Source organism: Periophthalmus magnuspinnatus, chromosome 7 (assembly GCF_009829125.3).
Source record: "Periophthalmus magnuspinnatus isolate fPerMag1 chromosome 7, fPerMag1.2.pri, whole genome shotgun sequence".
In the NCBI taxonomy this organism is placed as follows: Eukaryota; Metazoa; Chordata; class Actinopteri; order Gobiiformes; family Gobiidae; genus Periophthalmus; species Periophthalmus magnuspinnatus.
This window is the reverse complement of record NC_047132.1, coordinates 25,977,019-25,996,566: the sequence shown is the minus strand read 5'-3', so window position 1 is coordinate 25,996,566 and position 19,548 is coordinate 25,977,019. Positions and strand designations below refer to the sequence as shown.

Sequence of the window (19,548 nt, the reverse complement as noted above, 5' to 3'; positions counted from 1 at the left end):
ATATTTACGCAGTCCTACTCCACAAGGGGGCGTACAACAGTATGTTCCAAAAGTAATGTAATGTAAATAACCTAAAATATCAACTCAAAGAGACATAAGTGCACAATGATGCTTTAATTAGAATTGTAACAAATAAGGGATTTACAATATAAATATATACATTAATATATTATAGTACAAAAATATAAAATTCTGTTGTGTCATAAAGATGCATATTCCACACAGCAAAATAAAACAGAAGAAATGTATTTCAAACTAAAAAAGTGATGTTTACAAAACAGGATTGATTGACAATATATTTCCTCTCTACCCCGGTTCACAGACTCACACAATGCATATCAATGTGATAAATTAAAGAATGGAAAACAGGGTAATACAGTGCATTTTGTTTACTGAATGAAGAGGCTGTTAGTGTAAAAATCAATAGAGCAATGCTCAGTCTTTTTTAAGGGTGGAATAAGCTTGAATCTAAAATAATAAATCCAAAATTGTACAGCAGCTTTGCATACCAGTGAACAAAAGAAACCTCTCTGAACATGGGGCACTTCCATCTAATTTTCAGTCCAAGTGGGGTGCTCTGAGGTGTTTGTTCGCAGATAAATGTTTTGTCCTGCAGTACTTTAGTGTTCACAGTTTTGTCAGTAATATTGTAAGTTATAGATGTCTCTCCCCATAGCAGCTGGTTAAAAGTGAAGAAGGTTCTCATAGGCCCAAAAGCCCAGTGTGCAAGTCTGTGGTCTTCCACTAAAGCATAGCTTGATGCTAGGATGCCATTAACAAACAGAGTGCCTTCTTCTGTTAGTGGTGCATATACTCCCATACTCTTTTCAACTGAGACAGTGATGATTTTCGATGGAGCTACTTGACCCCCCTTTTTACGAATAAGAACATAATCACCTACTTTAGCTCTGCTAGAGAACTGTACCTGGTACTTAGTACAGGGTACGTCCCTGTGAGGGGCAGTGAAGAGCAGGTGATGTGGGGTAAGGGCCAGCCTTTGTCCATCTTCTGTCTCCAGAGAAATGAAGGTGCCCCAGCTCCACGCATCCTGGTGCAGGAACAGGATGACTGGACTGAAGATTACCTCACCTGTCGCAGACAGGGCCAATACTCTGTCCCCTGGGAGCACAGAAGACAGGGGCCTCTGCTCCCCTCCAGCAACAGTCACCTGGGCCCAGCCTGGAAAACAGCCACCCTTCTCCACCGCCACAGAGTGATCTGCACATGTCCAAAAGAGCATGTCTGAGTCAAGTCTTCAGGGAAAAGGGACAATTAAAAATACATACCAGCTTTCACAGAGCAGTGGATGTGATACTTGGACTCATAGTGGACCCAGTCGAAGCCAGCCTCCACAGCCAGCTGTGCTAGAAGCCCATATTTGTCTGTTTCTCTGTCATCTGTGGTTATGTCCACAGCTCTGCCTTCATAATGTAGAGAGCCAGGGGGGTGGTGCCCATCCTCATCCCAGGCCTCGGTCACACGCAGGTGGACTCCAGGCCACTGGTTCATTACTGCAATGGCCAACCTGTTCAGACAATCCTTGCAACGCTGAAAATATAGAACAGAGGCTCTTTCTAAGCAGCAGTTACTGTAATAGCTATAATAATAGGGGTATATATCAAACTGTACACTGCCACAGTGATTCCACTGGTCCACTTCAACCACAATGAATGATCCAACTGGTCCACTTCAACCACATTGATTCACTATCCACCCTTTATGAAAGCTCTCGTCATTTTGCACAAAATATATCATGTATTTAATCCATATAAAATAAAATACTTATTATTATACTTATTTGTGTAATTTGTTTCTTGTTTCAGTATGATATTCACCAAAATGGAAAATTAGTAAAAATTACATTGCAGCTTAATGAAATCGTTTTGCCTCATTTATAAGGCTGTATCAACTGGTTTAATCCATGATACATTATTTAGTCAATTCAAGAACCATTAAGTTGAAATTATTTGCCTTGATGTGTTCACCATAATTTGAACAGACTACAACTCAAACTAGTCACTGGGCCATGTCTACAAATAAGGCATTAGTAAATGTAACTATAAATGCTCATGCTCATTTCAAACTTTTTTGTGTAATTTCTCTCACATCTCTTGATTAATTTGTGTCACATCACATACTACTCTTCATGGGTTTTCTAAAGCAATCTCACAGAGTACAAGAACAAAGCTACTGTAACCAGTTTGGCACATTCCTTGGCTTTTTTGACGGGTAACAAGAATCAAGGCCACTCTCTGTCTTCACAGACAGTTTGAAGCATTTATTCAATTCCTCCAGGTTAGGTTTAGAATTTGAAGATAGGCTTTTCAGAATAATTTTAGTTATGTTAGGAATATAAAGAATATGAATAGAATCAGAGATGATGCTTTTGTTTCTGATAGAGTATTTAAATGCAAAAAAATCTTCCACAAAAAGTCACTGAGAAGAAGACAATGTAACTGAGAGCCAAAGGATGGGAGTACAGAAAGGCCAGAGGGGAGGAATGTACGGGCATGGACTGGGAATGTCACAGTAAAAGTGAGAAAAAAGTGGGGATTGCAAACAAACTAGGCACATTTTTGTGGGAATACCATTGAAGAGAGGCGTCTCATTGTCAGAACTACAATAGCTGCTTTTCCGACGGTGCCATTACTTCAGCAGGCGAGAATTTAGTAGAGGCGACCCCTCCAAATGATGCACAAAGAGCATCTTTCACATCTGGGCAGAAAAGGGCATATCTATGCACTCAGTCAAACGGGCATCATGGGCACACGTATAGGACCGCAATCCAACTTCAGAAAACCACAATAAGAAACACAGGCCTTCATATCTAAATGTTTAAAACCACAGCATCCACAACATAAAAGAAGATTAAAGTGCATTTTATGAGTAAATTCTAGACTTTATAATTGTATAGGGGTAGTGACATTTGAATTTGGAAGGTTCTTAAAAGGTCTTAAACTTAAGTTCTCACCTTGGTCATGAAGCGGTCAGCGTTGGTGTTCTCTTCATCCTTGAAGACAATATCTGGATTGTAGTTACACACCAGCTCATTGAAACGCTCAGAGTTTCGAGTGATCTTGCCCTCGGCTCTACCACTGGCACCAAGGTTGTTTTCTGAAAAGTTAGGGAAAAATTGCTTGTAGTGCATGGCTGTAAGCTTCCTTGGTCTGGGCCGGATGCCATAGCCAGGACCTGGTCCACATCCCTGGACCCAGCATGTGGTGGTGGTCCAGAGAGCAAGGAGGCTGAGCTGTGCCAGGGGCATCCAGCAGGACTGATGCATGAGGGGAGAGGAGCTCCAGCAGTCAGTGGCTCTCAGAGATGCCCCAAGGCCGGGTGGGAGACAGTGGGTGAGATGGGCTCATGTCTGGATCCATTCTCAAGCAAATAGCTAAATTAGAACCACAAAAACAACAGCTTAACAACTTTATAAAAACAGCTATAAAAATTACCAAGTAAAACTATCATTTCACTTAGACACTGCAGCTGCCTACTGGTGCATGAATCAATAGAAATTGCTGCACATACCACTTTTTTCTTGAAGATGCCCCAGTTAGGAAGAGTTAGCTTTATCGTTGATGTGGCGCTAAAAATCTCTTCGTCAAATCCAAACACCTCCTTTATATTGCCTGGACCATGTTCTTCTATCGCGTTTGAGCGATCCTGGCCACCTTACACCAGCCATTGGGTCTTATTAGCGCACTCCGGACAAGATTGCCCTCCCTTCCTTTGCGCACTAGCACCACGAGAGAGCACGCCTCCTTCAATTCATTTACTGAGCTACTTGCAGTTGTGGTAATTGTTTTCTCTCTCTCTCTCTCTCTCTCTCTCTCTCTCTCTCTCTCTCTCTCTCTCTCTCTCTCTCTCTCTCTCTCTCTCTCTCTCTCTCTCTCTCTCTCTCTCTCTCTCTAAACACATATTCAGATTATTATAAAGTCTATATTCCCATCCCAATATGTCGTAGATTTAGGTTTTGTGCCCTGATTAATTCCCTGGTTGAGTTATTTATTGCTTGGATTAAAAAGTCATCACTTTCCTTGGATCCAGTCAATAGGCCATTTGTAAATTTATCTTTTGGTTATTTCAGGGCAAAGTACAATGTGATTAATAGGAAATAACTGATATCATCATATTCTACAATCTAGAATAGAAAGAGTTGAAGGTCTGTCAGGGAGCACACATGTTTAGCCTTGACACTTCTAACAGTGCAGTTTTCCTGTGTTTGGGGAATCCGTTGACCCCTTCAACCTTGTGCACCTTGGTCTATTACTTGCGGGAAACACCCTGATACTAAATTATCTCTTAAAGCCATAATAGTCCTCGCACAGGCTTAGTCTATGCCAAATGGGTGTATGCTAAATACTGACATTGTTGGTCTATAGGTGACACATCCTCTTTTTATATCTTTTGAGATTTCTGTAAAATATTTAGTTATCTAATTATGTGTGATAAACAAAATTTAAAATCAATTAATCCCAGACAAGCAGTAGTCCCGGAACCCACTGACTGCATCCTTATTGAGCAAAAACCATACAGATCCCAGGATGTTGTGGGGAGGGGTAAGGCAAGGCAAGTATTCATCTTCCTGTCCCATAGAAAACTTAGAGTGGTGAAGCCTGGCTCAAACACAGATGAGAGATATCAGTCCCCGTGACAAATGGAGGCGACACCTCAATCAAAAAAAGCAACAAACATTTTCGTATCTACCACTGACCGTACAAAGAGAATAGATTTCCATCTCACATGAAAGGGAAAGGAAGGAAGCAACATGTGTGTGTAGTAGATTTAAATAAAGTCTTTATTATTAGTTTTGTTTTGTGTGGGGTTTTTTGGGTTGTTTTTTTTTTTTTACATTTTGGTGCCTCCATCCTTTGGCTTGTCCCAGCCTCCTTACAACATGTCTACTCCCCATTTGGGAGTACATGACAGGGTGATTGCTTAGGTTTCCTGAGTCTTAGAAGCAAGATCTTTTCTTGGTTAGTTTAGTCTATCCATTGCTTTGGCCTCATACTTGAAAGATGAATCATTGGACAATTTAAAAACATATTGGATATTAGTACATTCTGATAACATTTTCTTATATCCAGAAGTTGAAAGAAATCACAGCAGAATTCACTTCCTATAGAGAGGCCACTCAGGGTTTAAGGGAAGAGAAGTCAAGGAGCTGACACCTGCCTCCTCCCAGTCGCTATGGATACAGTGAGAGCTCCAGTCTTTATTATCAATGCAGGAAGAGCAGGGTGGTGCTTAGTGACACTGCCATCACTCTATGATTCTTCGCCTCTGTGTTAATTCTATCCACTAAAAACTTTGCTTCAGAGGTGAAGATACGTTTTTTATGCCAATATGCATAAATGTTTACAGGCTCTTTATGTTTCTCAAAGTTCAAAGTGGTGCATTAATTCATTATTTATTCCTCATGGCAATAGGGGTTGCTCTTTCAGGTGTGTGTGTTCAGTCCTTCTGACTGCCTCAGGTAACAGACATTTGCAGCGATTCATACAGGAAAAATATGTCCTCTGCTCTGACTCTGCCAATGGGGAAGCATACAGAGTAGGGCCATTAGAACTTAAGTCAAGACCAGGATGAAAACCCAACTGAGGAACATACAACTAGCACAAAGAAAGATCTAAGGATAATTGAACCCAGGGCCATATTGTGCATATTGTGAAGTCAGAGCATAGACTCCATGGCCTTTACATTGGTCAACCTGTAAGATGTGGTTACTGCCGTTCGAGACTGGACAATAGACTGAGAAGGGTGGGACTTCCTGCATCAGACAAAAAGGTTAAAGGTCAGGTGGGATGCTATATAGTACATTTAAAGACTTGATATAAACAAATATGTTTTAGACTTACACAAAACCTATACCTACACAAAAACATACATTTATAATCATTTTCCCACAACACTGTGCCCCTCTTGGATAGTATGACAAGTTTTGTGCCAACAGACTGTGTGAAGTGAGTGTGCCGTGAGTGTGCAGACCAGATTAAGGGCAGCTATGGCAAATGCACAGGGCAACCCTTTATCAGTTGATTAGCAAAGTAAGTCTCGCCTTTTCCTGAGAGTGGTTCTGCATTTGTGAGTGCACAAAGTGCATGTAACACTGGCTAATGCACTTTGGCACTGACTTCAAACAGACGACTGTCAAGAAAGCTAATCTCTGTCTTTTCCCCCTCATTCGTATGTTTTGACAATAAAGATACCCTATCTCATCCCATTATGAGACTTTTGTCTCCTGCCCGGTCCCTGATATGCCCCACTAGCACAGAGCAGAAACACAGGGCACTTTGACTGAGCTAAGTGTAGCTCTGTCAAAGTGCCCTGAAATGGTCATCCACTGATATTGGGTGTTTCAATTCATGTACATGCATTTATGTGTTGGTATTGATTTAATATTTTGCAACCTACATAAAATTATAATTAGTCATGTTAAATTTATGTTATTTCACAAATTTTTTCTAACTTGGTTACTACTTTGCTTCAAATTAAAATATCACAATTAATGTATAATAACATGTGGCACATTTTAACAGGAAACGACCAAGCCAAATCATACGAATCATGTATGACAGCCCATTCAGGTTGAGGTTTGTCCCTCAAACTAAGCATAATTAGGTTCATGCTACAGCAACTTTTTCCCTATTTCCTTTTAGTAAAGGAAGTACAATGTAAAACAAAGCTACACTAAAGAGGTTTAATTAAAACATAAAACAAAACAAGAAATGCAAACAAAATCAAGAGGGACAAATTAATCAGACGGGGATTTCTTCAGCTGACTTCAGGACATTTGGACGGAAATGAACAGCACTGAAACAAAAGGGATAAAAGTGCAGGAGGTGGGTGGTAAAGAGGCACGCGGCGACTGTGACTCCTCCTGATTCAAATCTATCTGGCACTTGCATCAGACAGGGAAAGCGTAGGCCCTGGCTGTAGTTGTGTTGTGACAGGGTCACTGTTGACAGAATGAAACAAATAATGCTTTCTTCTGCCACTGATTAAAGAAGTGCAAAAGTCTGAAGGGATGTACAGAATAACCTCCCTGAGTGGCACCCACCCACGCTGACACATCCAAATCTTTTACTAGGAAATATCATAAAAACTCAAACTTAAAAAAAAGGTTTATTTTGTATTATTTGTATTATACATAAATGAAAATTCTCAATTGTCAGAGCATTAAAAAGGTAAACAATACACACTTTTTTTCTTTAAGTACAATGCTGAATACTTAACGTCAACTGTATTACATTCAATACTTTAAGCTATTATGTCCTTGAAATACCCTTGCATCACGAAAGAACTTTGGCTTCCCAAAAAGTTAAGAAAAAGTAACCCCACAGTGCTCAAGAACAACAATAACAACTGATCTGAACAATATAATACAGTATAACATTTCACACAAAATGGTAAACCTATAGTCAGAGTGACTCATATGGCAGGGGTGGAGATTTGCAGACACCATCACCTGCTCGATTGGCCCACAGTAAAAAATCTGCTGATACAGCAATAACAGCAATGGTGACACGTCACCAATGGCAATAAGACAATAAAATGCTCATTAAGAAAACACATAATAAAATACTTTCCCATTTTGTATAGATAAAACTTAACAGATCTGTGGTCTTATCTTCACAATAGTACATCTTAAATAAATCTATTTTAAACTAATCATAACAAATAGCCTACTTCAACAAATTGAATGTGATTTGTGAGAAAGACAAAAAAAAAATATTGATAATATTGCAGTGTCCCACACTTATTCACAGTACAGTCGGTCAAAGGCAGATTTATCTCCTGTGTGTTAATCAAAATGGAAAATCTCTGCATGTGACTAAAAATAAAAGCTATAATATAAAGCTCCATCATTTATGCACTTTAAAATTGATTTTGTAAAACGACAGCCCCAAGTGCTACTGGGACTGGTAATTATGAATATTCTATTCTAATTGTAAACCGTCTAATGATGTTCCCAGCATAATCTGTATTTACACAAATATCTGTGCCAATTTCACACAAAATGAGAAGAGTCACTTTATAACACTGAAGTACCAAACACACACTCCTAAAATAGTGGTATCAACCTTCCAAGAGTGGAGGGGCTACACAAAAACAACAGAGCACTCTACCGGCCCAGAGCAGGAAAAGGAAATTACGTCTGTCTTACTATGTAATATTTGAAAATAACTATGCTGACTTTCACATATGAGCAGCCCAGCCCTGCTTTAGATAAGGCACCAGGTTTGGCTATTGCACTCTATTATACATGCCTTTAAGCATACACTGGTAACACAGTGTGAGTTCTGCCCTCACTACTGTATCAGTCATTACCATGACTCGGGAATCTGCTCCCACAGACCCTGTGTGCAGAGACTAGACTGTGACTGCAAGAGTCACCGTGGTCCTTTACAGGCATTGTAGTCTCGCTGTTCCAAAAGGAACTCCATAGAAAAAAACACTTTTATTATAGTGATTTAGTGTCTTTATGTGAACAAGTCACTGTATTTTTGACAGTCCACTTGCTAAAAGGAGCCTGAAGGGGACAGTCGAACGAGACACTGTTAAAGGCAGTTTGTGGAGACCTGCAAAACAAACACAGAAATATAAGACTCAAATTTACAGCAGTTACAAACTAGAACAAAGTCCATTAAAAAACACTATAAATATAAATTTGAGCCAATTGAAAAGTGAAGGTGGCAGGCATTGGGACCAGATGATATCTGAACTATGAGGAAAGCGGGTGTGTAATGTGCAATGCCAGGTCGATGTTTATATTGGGTGGAGGGCTGTTTTTAGCAGCAAGGGGTCCAGTCTTAAATTCCCTGTGGGACTCAGCTCTGCTCTTGTCCCCAACCACTTTCCTGTAATAATTGTATTCTTTCTATCTGAGGAAGAGTGACCAGCCCTCAGGGAAGTGGGCCAAAAAGGTGGGAAAACGCATGACAGCCATCCAACGACAATGAACGGAGTGGCATTTAGCGGTAATCAGCAGCAAACTTACCAAAGGCACGAATAAGCTCTCTCTGGACCGCCCAGGTGACTGTCTTTATCAGTGAGGCAGACGTGAGCCCAGCAAACATCATATTGTACAGAAACACTATGTAGAAGTTCCCAAGCCAGTCATAGCGACCAAAGTCTCCAAGTAGATCAAAGCGGGTGATTCCTAAAACAGTGGTACAAAAATTATGTTAAACATTGACTAACATATGCCCCCTTGTGGTCATTCATGAATTGACACAGCTTTACAGCTGTCCATTACAGCAGCTGTGGCTTTAAAATATATTTTTAAAAGTTCAAATTATATTTGATATTACCAAGGGTCCGTGAGAAGATGGGCAGTGCTGAGCTCAAGATGAGCAGTGACACACAATTTGCTATTATCTAAAAAAAAAAACAAAAAAAAAAAAACATAATGGAGATAAATAGAGCTTGACTGGCCTGCATTGGCATATTTGTGAGATGTGTGAAAAGGACAAACGTGACACACCTGGGTGAGGTTGGTATCCTTCGCTCGTGGAAGAAGGTTTATGAAGAGTGGAGAGCTGTAGAAGCCAACTACTGATGACACCATGAGATAGCTGACACACTTGTTAAGATCCACACAATAAACATTATACTTATTTTTTACTCATCGGGGGTAATCCCAAGACAGAAAAGTCTTATTATCAGATATTCCTATATTTATATTAGATGAGGATACAGTATGAGGACAACTTGAACGGCAGCACCCAGCGAACCAAACATGGAAAAAGAGGCCATACCCAGATGAGGATCCTAAAAATGAAAAACAAGATTTGAATATTTGCAAGTTCAATAAGGCCTGAGAGCAGTGATCACTTACGTCCATTCCTCTGGGCATAGCCTTCTCATCAAGCAGCAACTCCAGCACATTGAAGCAGACCATGAGCACGCACATGACCTGAGCACAGAGATGAAACCATCCCAAAGGTCAATGGAGTGACTTTTCACTATTTCAATGTAATGAAAGCATCACAATTTGAAGTACCGTCATTGCCAATAGAGCAAGCATAGCAAGAGGATAGCCCAAATTTCGCTGCCAAGCTGATGCTTTCTGACGCATTTCTGCAAATAGAACAAAGATTATATATTCTTTCAATGCATTTTGGGAGAAAAAGAACACATACACACAAAAACTCAGCTTTGTACCCAGAGAGATGCGCTTGTTTTGAGCTGCTTGATATTCTCTTTTCATTGTTTCAATGTCCAGCTTCACCCAGCATGATGCTCTGCCATCTAAAATGATCATTAAAATTGAGTAAATACTAAATACACACTACAAAATACAACCAATATTTATTTATTCTAAAAAAAATACGCACACTTTATTTTCCTAGACAGAGTAGCCTCTTCAAATGCAGTGCAGTTCAAAGTGTCCTCCACATCTTCCAAAAGCTGAAGTAATAAAGAAAAAAATCTCATCATTTTGGGAGTGTCAAAATATTTTTTTCTTAATACAAGCACAATTCTTGTACATACCCTAGGCTTGACCAGGAGACTTCCAGTTACACTGAACATACGAGAAAGTCCAAAGGGCGTACACACTGAGAAGGGAAAAATGTAATGGTCAAAAGATTTTACATGCACAAAAGGTTAAGAATAAATTACAGTTAATGAAAGTCACTTACACAAAAGTAGCAAGACTCCACAGAGAGAGATGCCCGAATAGAGGTATGGCAGGTAGTATTCCCACAGGTCTAATATTTAAATAAAGTATTAAAGTAACAAGTACCAGGTGTTAAATGTTCAGGTTAAATTTCTGTGACTCACCATACAGGCTTTTTCTGGCAATATTGTCGTGGAGTATAGCTGATGCCACCCACACAATGCCCATGACAAGCAGAGCCAGCAACAACAGGAGGACAACTGCCTCATACACCCGTGCCATAACACCCTATTGACAAAGACAAATATCATAGATTACAGAATGTACATTTTATACAGAAGTCAGAAATATATATGGAACATGTTGTTACCTTTCTGGAGCCTGCAAATCCCTCAGACTCGATAAAGAAGTAGGCAAAGGGCATGAGGAAGACCAGTGACAAATTTGAGAAAAGAAAAACTAGGTTCCACAGGCCTGGAAAACACATTACAAGTCAAGACATTTCTTTGGAAACTAGAATCTGAGACTTGATGGTAGTACTGCTACTATCCACAAGGTGGCAATATATATATATATGCCTTTTTTTTAAGACAGCTTTATCCAAGTTGCTCATCTTTGATTTAGCATATTAATTTGGGTTGCATTTTCCAATTGCAATTCTAATGCATTTAACACTCCAGCAGATGCAATCAACAAATTTTAATTATCACAGTGGAAACAGAGGATCTATACTATTGATGTTAGCTATTGACTATTACTATGGATGGGAACTATTGACCAAAAAAAAAAAAAAACAGTTATAGTGACAAAGTTCAGGAAGTCATTTTAAGTAAAAAAAAGTACCACGGATGAGCGAGCCATTGAGCCACTGCATGTAGTAGCTGTGTGGGAAAGCGAGCAGCACTTCATTGGACAGGATCGAGATGGGCAGCAGTAAAACAGCGCACACGGCCACAGACAGCGTGAACGTGCACAGCCACAGCCTGAAGGGAGAGCAAAAAGGGCTTTAGTGATGGTCACATGGTGCGTGGGGCTGGGAAAAAAAATTACCAGGAGCATGGCAAAATGCTAAACCAGCGTGTAAGGGCAAAGGGCAGATTGCGTCTACAGCCTTTATCAAAAATCTGAGCATTCTGGGTAATAAAGGCTCAGCTAAATAACCCCAAGCGGCGGCCATACATGTCAGGATGACTGAGTCCTTAACTCAGTCATTAACAATGACACCAGCAGATAAAGACAGCTGCAGGTCAGTTAATGATTACAAACACTTACGCAATCTTGTTGACAGTGGCATCTTCAGCATCATCTGAAAAACAGACAAAACAAAATGAAGCACAAAACAGTCTTAAGAACAGTAAAAAGGTGAAGTATGTCACTTTCTGGAGGTGGCACATCATCTGCGTAATTCCATAGAAATGGAAAGTTAAAACCATACTTCATGGAGATAGACTATGTTTAAGCCATACTGTACAAGATTATAGCCAAAGGAACAACATTTTCATGAAAACAAACATTTGGAGGGCCTACTCCTGGTCAAAGTCAGGTTTGTGGAGATGCAAGCCTGCTTACAAGGACACATGTGCATAATAAACAAAAAAAAGAAAAACAAAAAAAAACATGCTTTTATTTTTGAGTCTTTAAATACATGATAAATATTTTGGAGTGTAGAAAAAGAACACTAATTAGTAACAATAATTTGTAGTATTTGGTAGTAAATGTTTGCTTTTATTAATTCTGAAAAAATACCTGATTCTGTGTCAAATAACTTAAATAACTATATGTCAAATAACTATATGGAGTTTTGGGGATTTTGGCAGATCTTTCACATCTTCAGTACAGGATTGTACTGCATGATTCAGTCTTGAGTTTGGGAAATGCATTAGTGTATAACATGCAGGAGAGATAAAGAAGAAAATGTATCCATGACACAAATTAAATGCATATGAAACCTGAAAGAGGGGCCAGGAGTGAGGGGTGGTGTAAGGAACATTTTGTACAAGCATGATCCATATAAAGAGGAGGAACTGCATGTAAAACTAACTTAACCCAAACTGTGAACTAAAAAGTAAATACCAGAATGACCCAAACAAAAATCTATTTGCATAAGTAGAATGCCCCAAACAAGAGTCTATTTGCATTAAGTAGAAAACAGCTACATTTTATATAATGTGAAATACATTTAAAAAATATGTTATATGCAAAAAGCCTTTGCACGTTGAGGCCTAGTTGTTCCATGAAACGAACCAGAATACATAATACAAACCATTTACATTTTGGATTTTGCTTGGGGTTAAAAACATGTTGGGAGTTCGGTGTTGCACAATCGTCTTTGGCTGCGAGGCATAACCGCTCTGTTGTTGTAAATGTAGAGGTGATACAAACAACAGTCACTTAAATCAAAAGTGAAAAAAAAGGAAATATCTGGCAGTGTCCCCAAAAAATCAGGTCCAGCCAAGCCCGGGCCAGTTGAATAAGCAACATCTGGTTCCAATAGTGACATTTATTATGTAACCCACCAAAGGCCTATATGCTTGTTTTGTTTTGTTCAAATAAGACTCACTTTGTTGTCTATAAATTCAACAATCTATATTGTATTAAACATTTACTGACACATTGGATCTTGTCAATGTTTTCCCTTTTCTGACCAAAGGTTTCTCTTGTTGGATTCTACTGGATGAAATGTTTTTGCATGCTCTTTACAATGCTCAAAATGTGACCTAGAACTACACAGTAAGTCAGTTTATGTTGCTTGGTCAATGTGTACTTGTAGGTTTTGCTGAGTCTTTGAAACCTTGAGTGAAATCTTGAGTACACGGTGTTTATCTGCACATTCTTTCCTGCCCCTCCACAACCCCATTCAGCACACTGTCTGTCCCAGAGCAGTGGGCGCAGGTTACAGGTTACATAACAGTCCTGATAGGCCTAGGGATCATAAATGTATGGATGTCAGGGTTTAGTTACGTTCTCATGATAGAAAATGTGTTTAGACACATTCCCAATTAAGAAATGTCATAACATTACTCAACTTTGAAAAACCATTTCATCTAGTGCAACATACATAAAGTCTGGATGTTTTGTACACTTACCTGTGATAAACTCTGCTGTCTTCTTGAAGTGGGTGAGGATGAGGTAGCAGAGTATGTACAGGCAGGAAAACAGAAGGACACAGATCTGCGTGAGAAATAAGGGAGGAAAATAGCATTTAGACAGTGTCCAGCGTATCGAAACACCAAACTGCCATGAAAGTCCTGTTAAACTCAGTCGCTCTTATCTCAAAAATTCTCAACAAGGCGTAACACAGATAACACAAGAACTGGGTCTATCTGAAAACTAACAGCCAAGATTGAAACCAGTGAATGAAGAGACTTATGCAAATAATCAACTGCTTGTGCGCTGGCAAAAAAATTGTTTTGGTGATAGCGGTCATGGCAGGGATTTTTGGTTGGTTCTAATACTAGTACAGATTAAAGAACAAGAGAAAGGAGGTTAATGACTGTTTCATCAGATCAGGGCCACTGTCTGTCTCACATTCAGGTTAAACAAAGATTCAGCAATCTGTTGTCTGGGAAAACAAAACAAAAAAAATCTTATATTCAAACACGAATTGATGAACCAATTTCCATACTAGTTTAAGTAAGTAGTATCAGTATGATATATATTAAAAAAATAAATTAATTAAATCACAAAAATACAGCAGAATTGGGCCTTTCTGTAACACAAGGCAATATCAAAGGAAGTGCATGCTATTGTAAAATAGGAAGTGCATACTAATTTCAAACCTTTTCCCTAGTCAAAATTTGAATTTTGGTATTGTGACAAGTCTAGTCACTTATTCATCCAGGAATGGTCCATGGTGGAAAAGGTTTCAAAGATTGTCATTCTGGATGCTGTTTTTGAAATTGAAAAGTTTCAACTGCCATTTAGAGGTCATTTTCAATCTCAGGATATCGTGACAATGCCAGAAAACAACAACATAAAAGAGCGAATGAATAAGTGCTTTGTTCATCCTTACTTGATCATAACAAGCACAAACTTGAATAGACATAGGGGATGTTATGTTAAAAATAACAAAGGATTGATGACAATCAAACATTTATATTGCAAATGCTCTGGAAAACAAGATTATAATGAAGCTTATGGATACAGACAACTCGCCTGCAGCAACAACGGCAGCAAGCACAAAGAGGCCCGTTGAAGAATGGCAAATATGTTCCAACAAAACCTGTTTGTAAAAGGTAAGGAAATGATATACAATCTCTGACAAAGAGCTTTGAGCAATGGCTATAAATTAAAGTATGGTTTATAAAGCTGTTGATTTGAGAGCTCAGACGAATCATATTGAAAGATACAATTAACATGTTAATAGATCAGTGATTCTTCAGTGGCACAGGGCTTGATGGTGGTTCGGAGATGTTCTTTGCAGGTTTTGGTTCAGACCTGGTTTAGCCCTCATTTAATCCTTAAGTATTCATAGAGTGGGGTGCGATTATGGATGAAATATAATAATCGCTGAGATGAATCATTACTTGGCTACAGTGTTTATTTGTGTCTCAACAACAGCCACATCCTTGGCCATTCTCCAAACCTTTACAAAAATGTGTTTGTTAAGTAGCGTGACTATAACACATCTTAATACTACCTGCCTGGTAAGTAAATACATATTGCAGGAGTGGTTAACTGAGAAATTTGGCAACTACAATGGACTCTATGCAAGAGGCAATCTGCTCAGGAAGAAGCTTATTACTAGCACTGTTAAGTAAATGAACAAAACAAGAAACAAAAAGAAAATATAAGCCAACTATTCAATTACATCTAGTTACCTGTAGTGTGGGGCAAGCCACAACCTGGTGGCAAATGGTACACAGTTAAAGGAAGTTACTAAATGACTAATGTGCACACATCAGAAGAACAACGTGGTTAGCCCCCTTTGTTTGTTTAAAAAATAACATGGAAGTGACAGGGCAAGTTAAAGCCAGGGGTGAGTGAGCACATGTGTTATTTCAGATATTTCCAGCCGAACATGTGGAGGAAATGCATGCCCCATTGCCCATGTGCACAGTAAGAGGATAAATCAGGCAAGTGCTAAGCAAGATTAATTTCATGCCCAGAAATATCTATTGTGTCTTACGAGTTACAAACCACTATATTTTGGTACCAGATTAACTCTGTGACTGTGTTTACCCAAACGGGTTGGACATTATTTGGCCGATTTCTTGTTGTTGAACTGCAGCAAAGTTTAAGTGTTGCTGTTCCCAGATTCTGTTGACACATTATTAATTTGTTCCATTGATCCCTCTTTATGCCACTGGGGCTGAGGAGTGGTTGCCAGGTTATACTGCGGGCCCTTTTGATGGTATGATGATTGTCACATCTCAAATAAATAGTCTATTTGTATAAAGGCTACAGTGATTTCTAGAATGTTTCTGATCAAGAGATGACACAAGTTTGGCTCCTGTTTTTTTTCTCCAGGCGATATCTGCTTGTTTTGATCAACACTCTCCCAAAAAGTTGGGTCTGTTTTGACATGACATGACTGCAAATGGGGAAAAAAAATCTGCATAGGGTATTTAATTAATAAGAATAAAACTGACTAGCTGACTATTAAAATAATCATAATCATCATCATAATTGTAGTTTGATACACACAAGTGTTAACTGGATGATACAGACTCAAACACAACAAAACTCAGTGACATTATCAAATCAAAATGGCAATAACATACTTTATATTCATTAATATTCTCTACCTCTTCAGTCACCACATTTCAACCTTTTTTTTGGTAAAAAACAGACCTGTTAAACATTTCAAAGTAAAATAAAAATAAATCAGCAATTGACTAATCGACTAAACTACTAAAATAATTGTTAATTGCAAATCCACATAGTACTTCCTTGATATTATTTACTTGAGGAGATTATATCATCCTAAAACGCACTCATGATTTCATTCCAATGAAAGCAAACTATTACAGTAATCTTCTGTAACATTTCAAGCACTTTCACTGGAGTTGCAAAACCCAACTCTTTGGCACAGAGCCAGAGGGAGGTGAATGAGTGGTACTGTGAGTGAGCAGGGCACCGTCAGGAGTACTGAGACATGACCACACAGTATGGAGGCTTCAACAGGGGGCAGAATAAGAGCAATAGGTCTGGGTAAATGGGACACTCCTAGGACATTACATTACAGCATCTTCCAGCATTCTCTAACTTTCTGTTGGTTAAATCAACCATTTTCTTAATCCTTGTAAGGCAACTGCTGTTTTGATCATGGGCTATACAAAAATTAATTTAATTGCATCTGTTAAAGCCAAAATAATGAATAGGCCGAAAGCTTACAGTGCAATTGGCATCATAAAAAGTGCATTGTGAAAATAACAGTGTTGTTGTCCCTGGTGTGTCATTTAGCCCATACTGGCAGACAGCAAAAAGACACGGAAAATTGTACTATGACAGAGAATGTGCTAATGTCCAACTGTAGGTTTTGTTTATGTTTGTGTTAAAAATAAAGTAATCCTCACTAGATGACGATTGGGCTTCTCAACCACTTCAACCTCAATAAAAACACCAACTAATTAAGGTCACAAATTGAGTCTAAAGCTAGGCAAGAAGTGGGAAGACCAGTGAAATGGTTGACCATGTAATAACTACACAAGGAGGAAACTGGGACTGCACCAGAACAATGAAAGGTTGTGTTTACAAGGACTAAATGGTTGCTCCAAACATCTGCAACCAGGACAAGACTAAAGAACATTTCTACTGGTCTTAATTCATAACAAAAAACCCATCAAGAACAGAAATAGACCTAACCAGAACCAGGACTGCACCATACCATCCAAGAAGTCAAACCTCCACGTATTACTTGAACTACCATTTGAGAACAACTGGACTGAGAATGAGGCGAAAACAACCTTCCCTCTTCCTGTACTTCACCATTCCCCTCTTTGGTTTATGGGAGTGCTGCTGTCAGACAATAGCAAATTAGTGAAGAAAGAAAATGCAGTTTAAGTATAGGCTATATGACAAGAGAAATCTAAGAACTAAAAGCAGCGTTGAGAACATAGGAAAGAATGACCAGTGGTTCTTTATAAATCTGTAATCTGTATAAATCTTTAAATTGGGTCAGAAAGCTGAACAATTTTGGGAAAAGAACAGTTTTTATTTACAAACATTTTTCATTAAAGCTTTCTAAGAAACTCTTCATGGTTAGTCTATGTTGGATGTGCTTTGAACACTTGGCCAGGTGACCCTTGCAAATAAGATCTCGATCTTTCTCTCCTGGTTAAATATAAAAATAATTCAGTCATCAACAATCACATGCATTTCAGAATACTTATGAAGAGGCTATTAAGACACTACTCTATTCTTGGGTATTTGATCTATGTATGTGTCACATTATCAGAAGAATCAATCTAGCGGACTACCATATCACACCACTTACAAGAATGCATTTCAAGTACTATGCTACATTTTTAGCCTGTGGTTTATTGTTTCTGGTCTGTACCTGACATAGACACCACATATCTAGTTACAAGGAGTGCCCCTTAAAAGAACATGAAATTCTGTCTTTTACAATGATGACTTATATTAACACTGATATGCTCTCCATGTACTTTGGCTGACACAATCTACTCTATAAGATTGAAGGTCAAATTCCACATGCCCTGTTATAATTATGATCTTTCTTACAAGTTCAAAGTTCAACTCAGAGTCATACAGAAATCCGAGCTAGCCAGACAAAAAAGAGGGCAAACTCAAAACAGGATATTAAAAGATGTTAAGAGATGTCTCCACCACCTTAAACTTCGAGATGCAGGGTAAGCCCATTCACTCTGTGTTTAGAAAGACCAGCTGTACTCTGGAGCGAATCAATGGTAGTAAAACTTTAACCTAATGTCATGTTAAAAAAAAATAAACACTTTTCAGGCATGAACCCTTCGTTACGCACAAATGGCACATCTGACACTATCCAAAGCAATTACGCATTAACAACTTCCTCTGTAAATTATATAACAAAATCTAATTGCAATTTAGCATACGTGGCTTAAAACAAGTGTGTAAAGCAGTTGATTGTAACAGCTGACTGTATTGTTTCCACTGACCCTCATATGCAAATGAACACTCACGTTAGCACTGGGGGATACTCACTATTGTTTCACGGACGCGGTTGTGAAAAAGTTGCTCCCTCAGCGTCACTTCGTCCGATTCCATTCTTTGAAAACATTACAGTATCCTCTGGCTTAAAAGCCCAGGAGGTGTTGAGAAGTTACTATGCTAAAAGACAAGTCATTTTAGTAGAAGTGTGCAGCTGGCTAGCCCGGGTGCATTTAAACGGCTAACCCCGCTGCTACACAGTTGTGATAAAAACCAAACAAGGAGGGGTACAAAGGGGGCGGGGCTAAAAGGAAACTGGGCCGGGCGTTGGATGCAGGTAGCTGTCAATCATCTTAATTGTCACTATTATAATTAATGAGTGTTCCATTAAACCCGGATGATGTGGTTGATTTAATGGATGTTATTACTGTAGGCGTAGAGACTCTAAATAAGCAGCAAATATTGATGCGGATTAGAGTATATGGCCAATGATTGTCTTGTGGGCACAGACTTTAGTATTCAGGCAAATAATGGAATATAAATATTCCATAACAGTTGAGGAAAGTTAATATTTAATAGCAAGGTATAACAACAATACCCTTATAACCTGCTAGATTTACTTTTGTTATTTAAAATAATATGAACTGTGAATCCATATTAAAAAAAAAAAAAAGTCAAAGTAGATCTAAAATACAGTATGCTGTATAGGCCTTTGACACGTAAACAGTGACATCTATTGGTTGATTTTACGTTTTCATGTATGTATTTTGAATAAATAAACAAATCATGCAATTATTATATGAAATATAAAAAGGGCAGATTTTGTTTACTTA

General features: G+C 38.7%; 2 protein-coding genes across 2 annotated transcripts; both read right to left on the bottom strand.

The window, feature by feature from the left end:
• Positions 1-215: 215 nt before the first annotated feature.
• Positions 216-3,741, bottom strand: dhh (desert hedgehog signaling molecule). Its single transcript, XM_033968961.2, has 4 exons — positions 3,529-3,741; positions 2,972-3,391; positions 1,287-1,548; positions 216-1,218 (listed from the first exon to the last, which is right to left on the bottom strand). The coding sequence occupies exons 2-4, from the start codon at positions 3,281-3,283 to the stop codon at positions 446-448; spliced, it is 1,347 nt and encodes a 448-aa protein (XP_033824852.1). The 5' UTR covers positions 3,284-3,391; positions 3,529-3,741; the 3' UTR covers positions 216-445.
• Positions 3,742-7,107: 3,366 nt separating this feature from the next.
• On the bottom strand, positions 7,108-18,994 carry lmbr1l (limb development membrane protein 1-like). The gene is made up of 17 exons (XM_033968960.2): positions 18,770-18,994; positions 13,711-13,795; positions 11,897-11,930; positions 11,468-11,607; positions 10,995-11,098; positions 10,789-10,912; positions 10,647-10,715; positions 10,498-10,562; positions 10,341-10,413; positions 10,168-10,254; positions 10,007-10,083; positions 9,842-9,919; positions 9,701-9,774; positions 9,488-9,578; positions 9,315-9,381; positions 9,002-9,163; positions 7,108-8,582 (listed from the first exon to the last, which is right to left on the bottom strand). Exons 1-17 carry the CDS (start codon positions 18,830-18,832, stop codon positions 8,497-8,499), a joined length of 1,479 nt encoding a protein of 492 aa, XP_033824851.1. The 5' UTR covers positions 18,833-18,994; the 3' UTR covers positions 7,108-8,496.
• Positions 18,995-19,548: the final 554 nt, after the last annotated feature.

What these genes read in the sequence shown, in the direction of transcription:
- dhh (XM_033968961.2), bottom strand. Translation starts at nt 3,283, where the DNA reads ATGCATCAGTCCTGCTGGATGCCCCTGGCACAGCTCAGCCTCCTTGCT. An exon ending in CTGACCGCTTCATGACCAAG is followed by an intron (nt 1,549 to 2,971) that starts GTGAGAACTTAA and finishes CTATATTTTCAG; the next exon opens with CGTTGCAAGGATTGTCTGAA. An exon ending in CCACTGCTCTGTGAAAGCTG is followed by an intron (nt 1,219 to 1,286) that starts GTATGTATTTTT and finishes GGACATGTGCAG; the next exon opens with ATCACTCTGTGGCGGTGGAG.
- lmbr1l (XM_033968960.2), bottom strand. Translation starts at nt 18,832, where the DNA reads ATGGAATCGGACGAAGTGACGCTGAGGGAGCAACTTTTTCACAACCGC. An exon ending in GACAGCAGAGTTTATCACAG is followed by an intron (nt 11,931 to 13,710) that starts GTAAGTGTACAA and finishes TCTGTTTTTCAG; the next exon opens with ATGATGCTGAAGATGCCACT. An exon ending in GTTCAAGTTGTCCTCATACT is followed by an intron (nt 9,579 to 9,700) that starts GTATCCTCATCT and finishes CAAGTGTGTCAG; the next exon opens with CTATCTCATGGTGTCATCAG.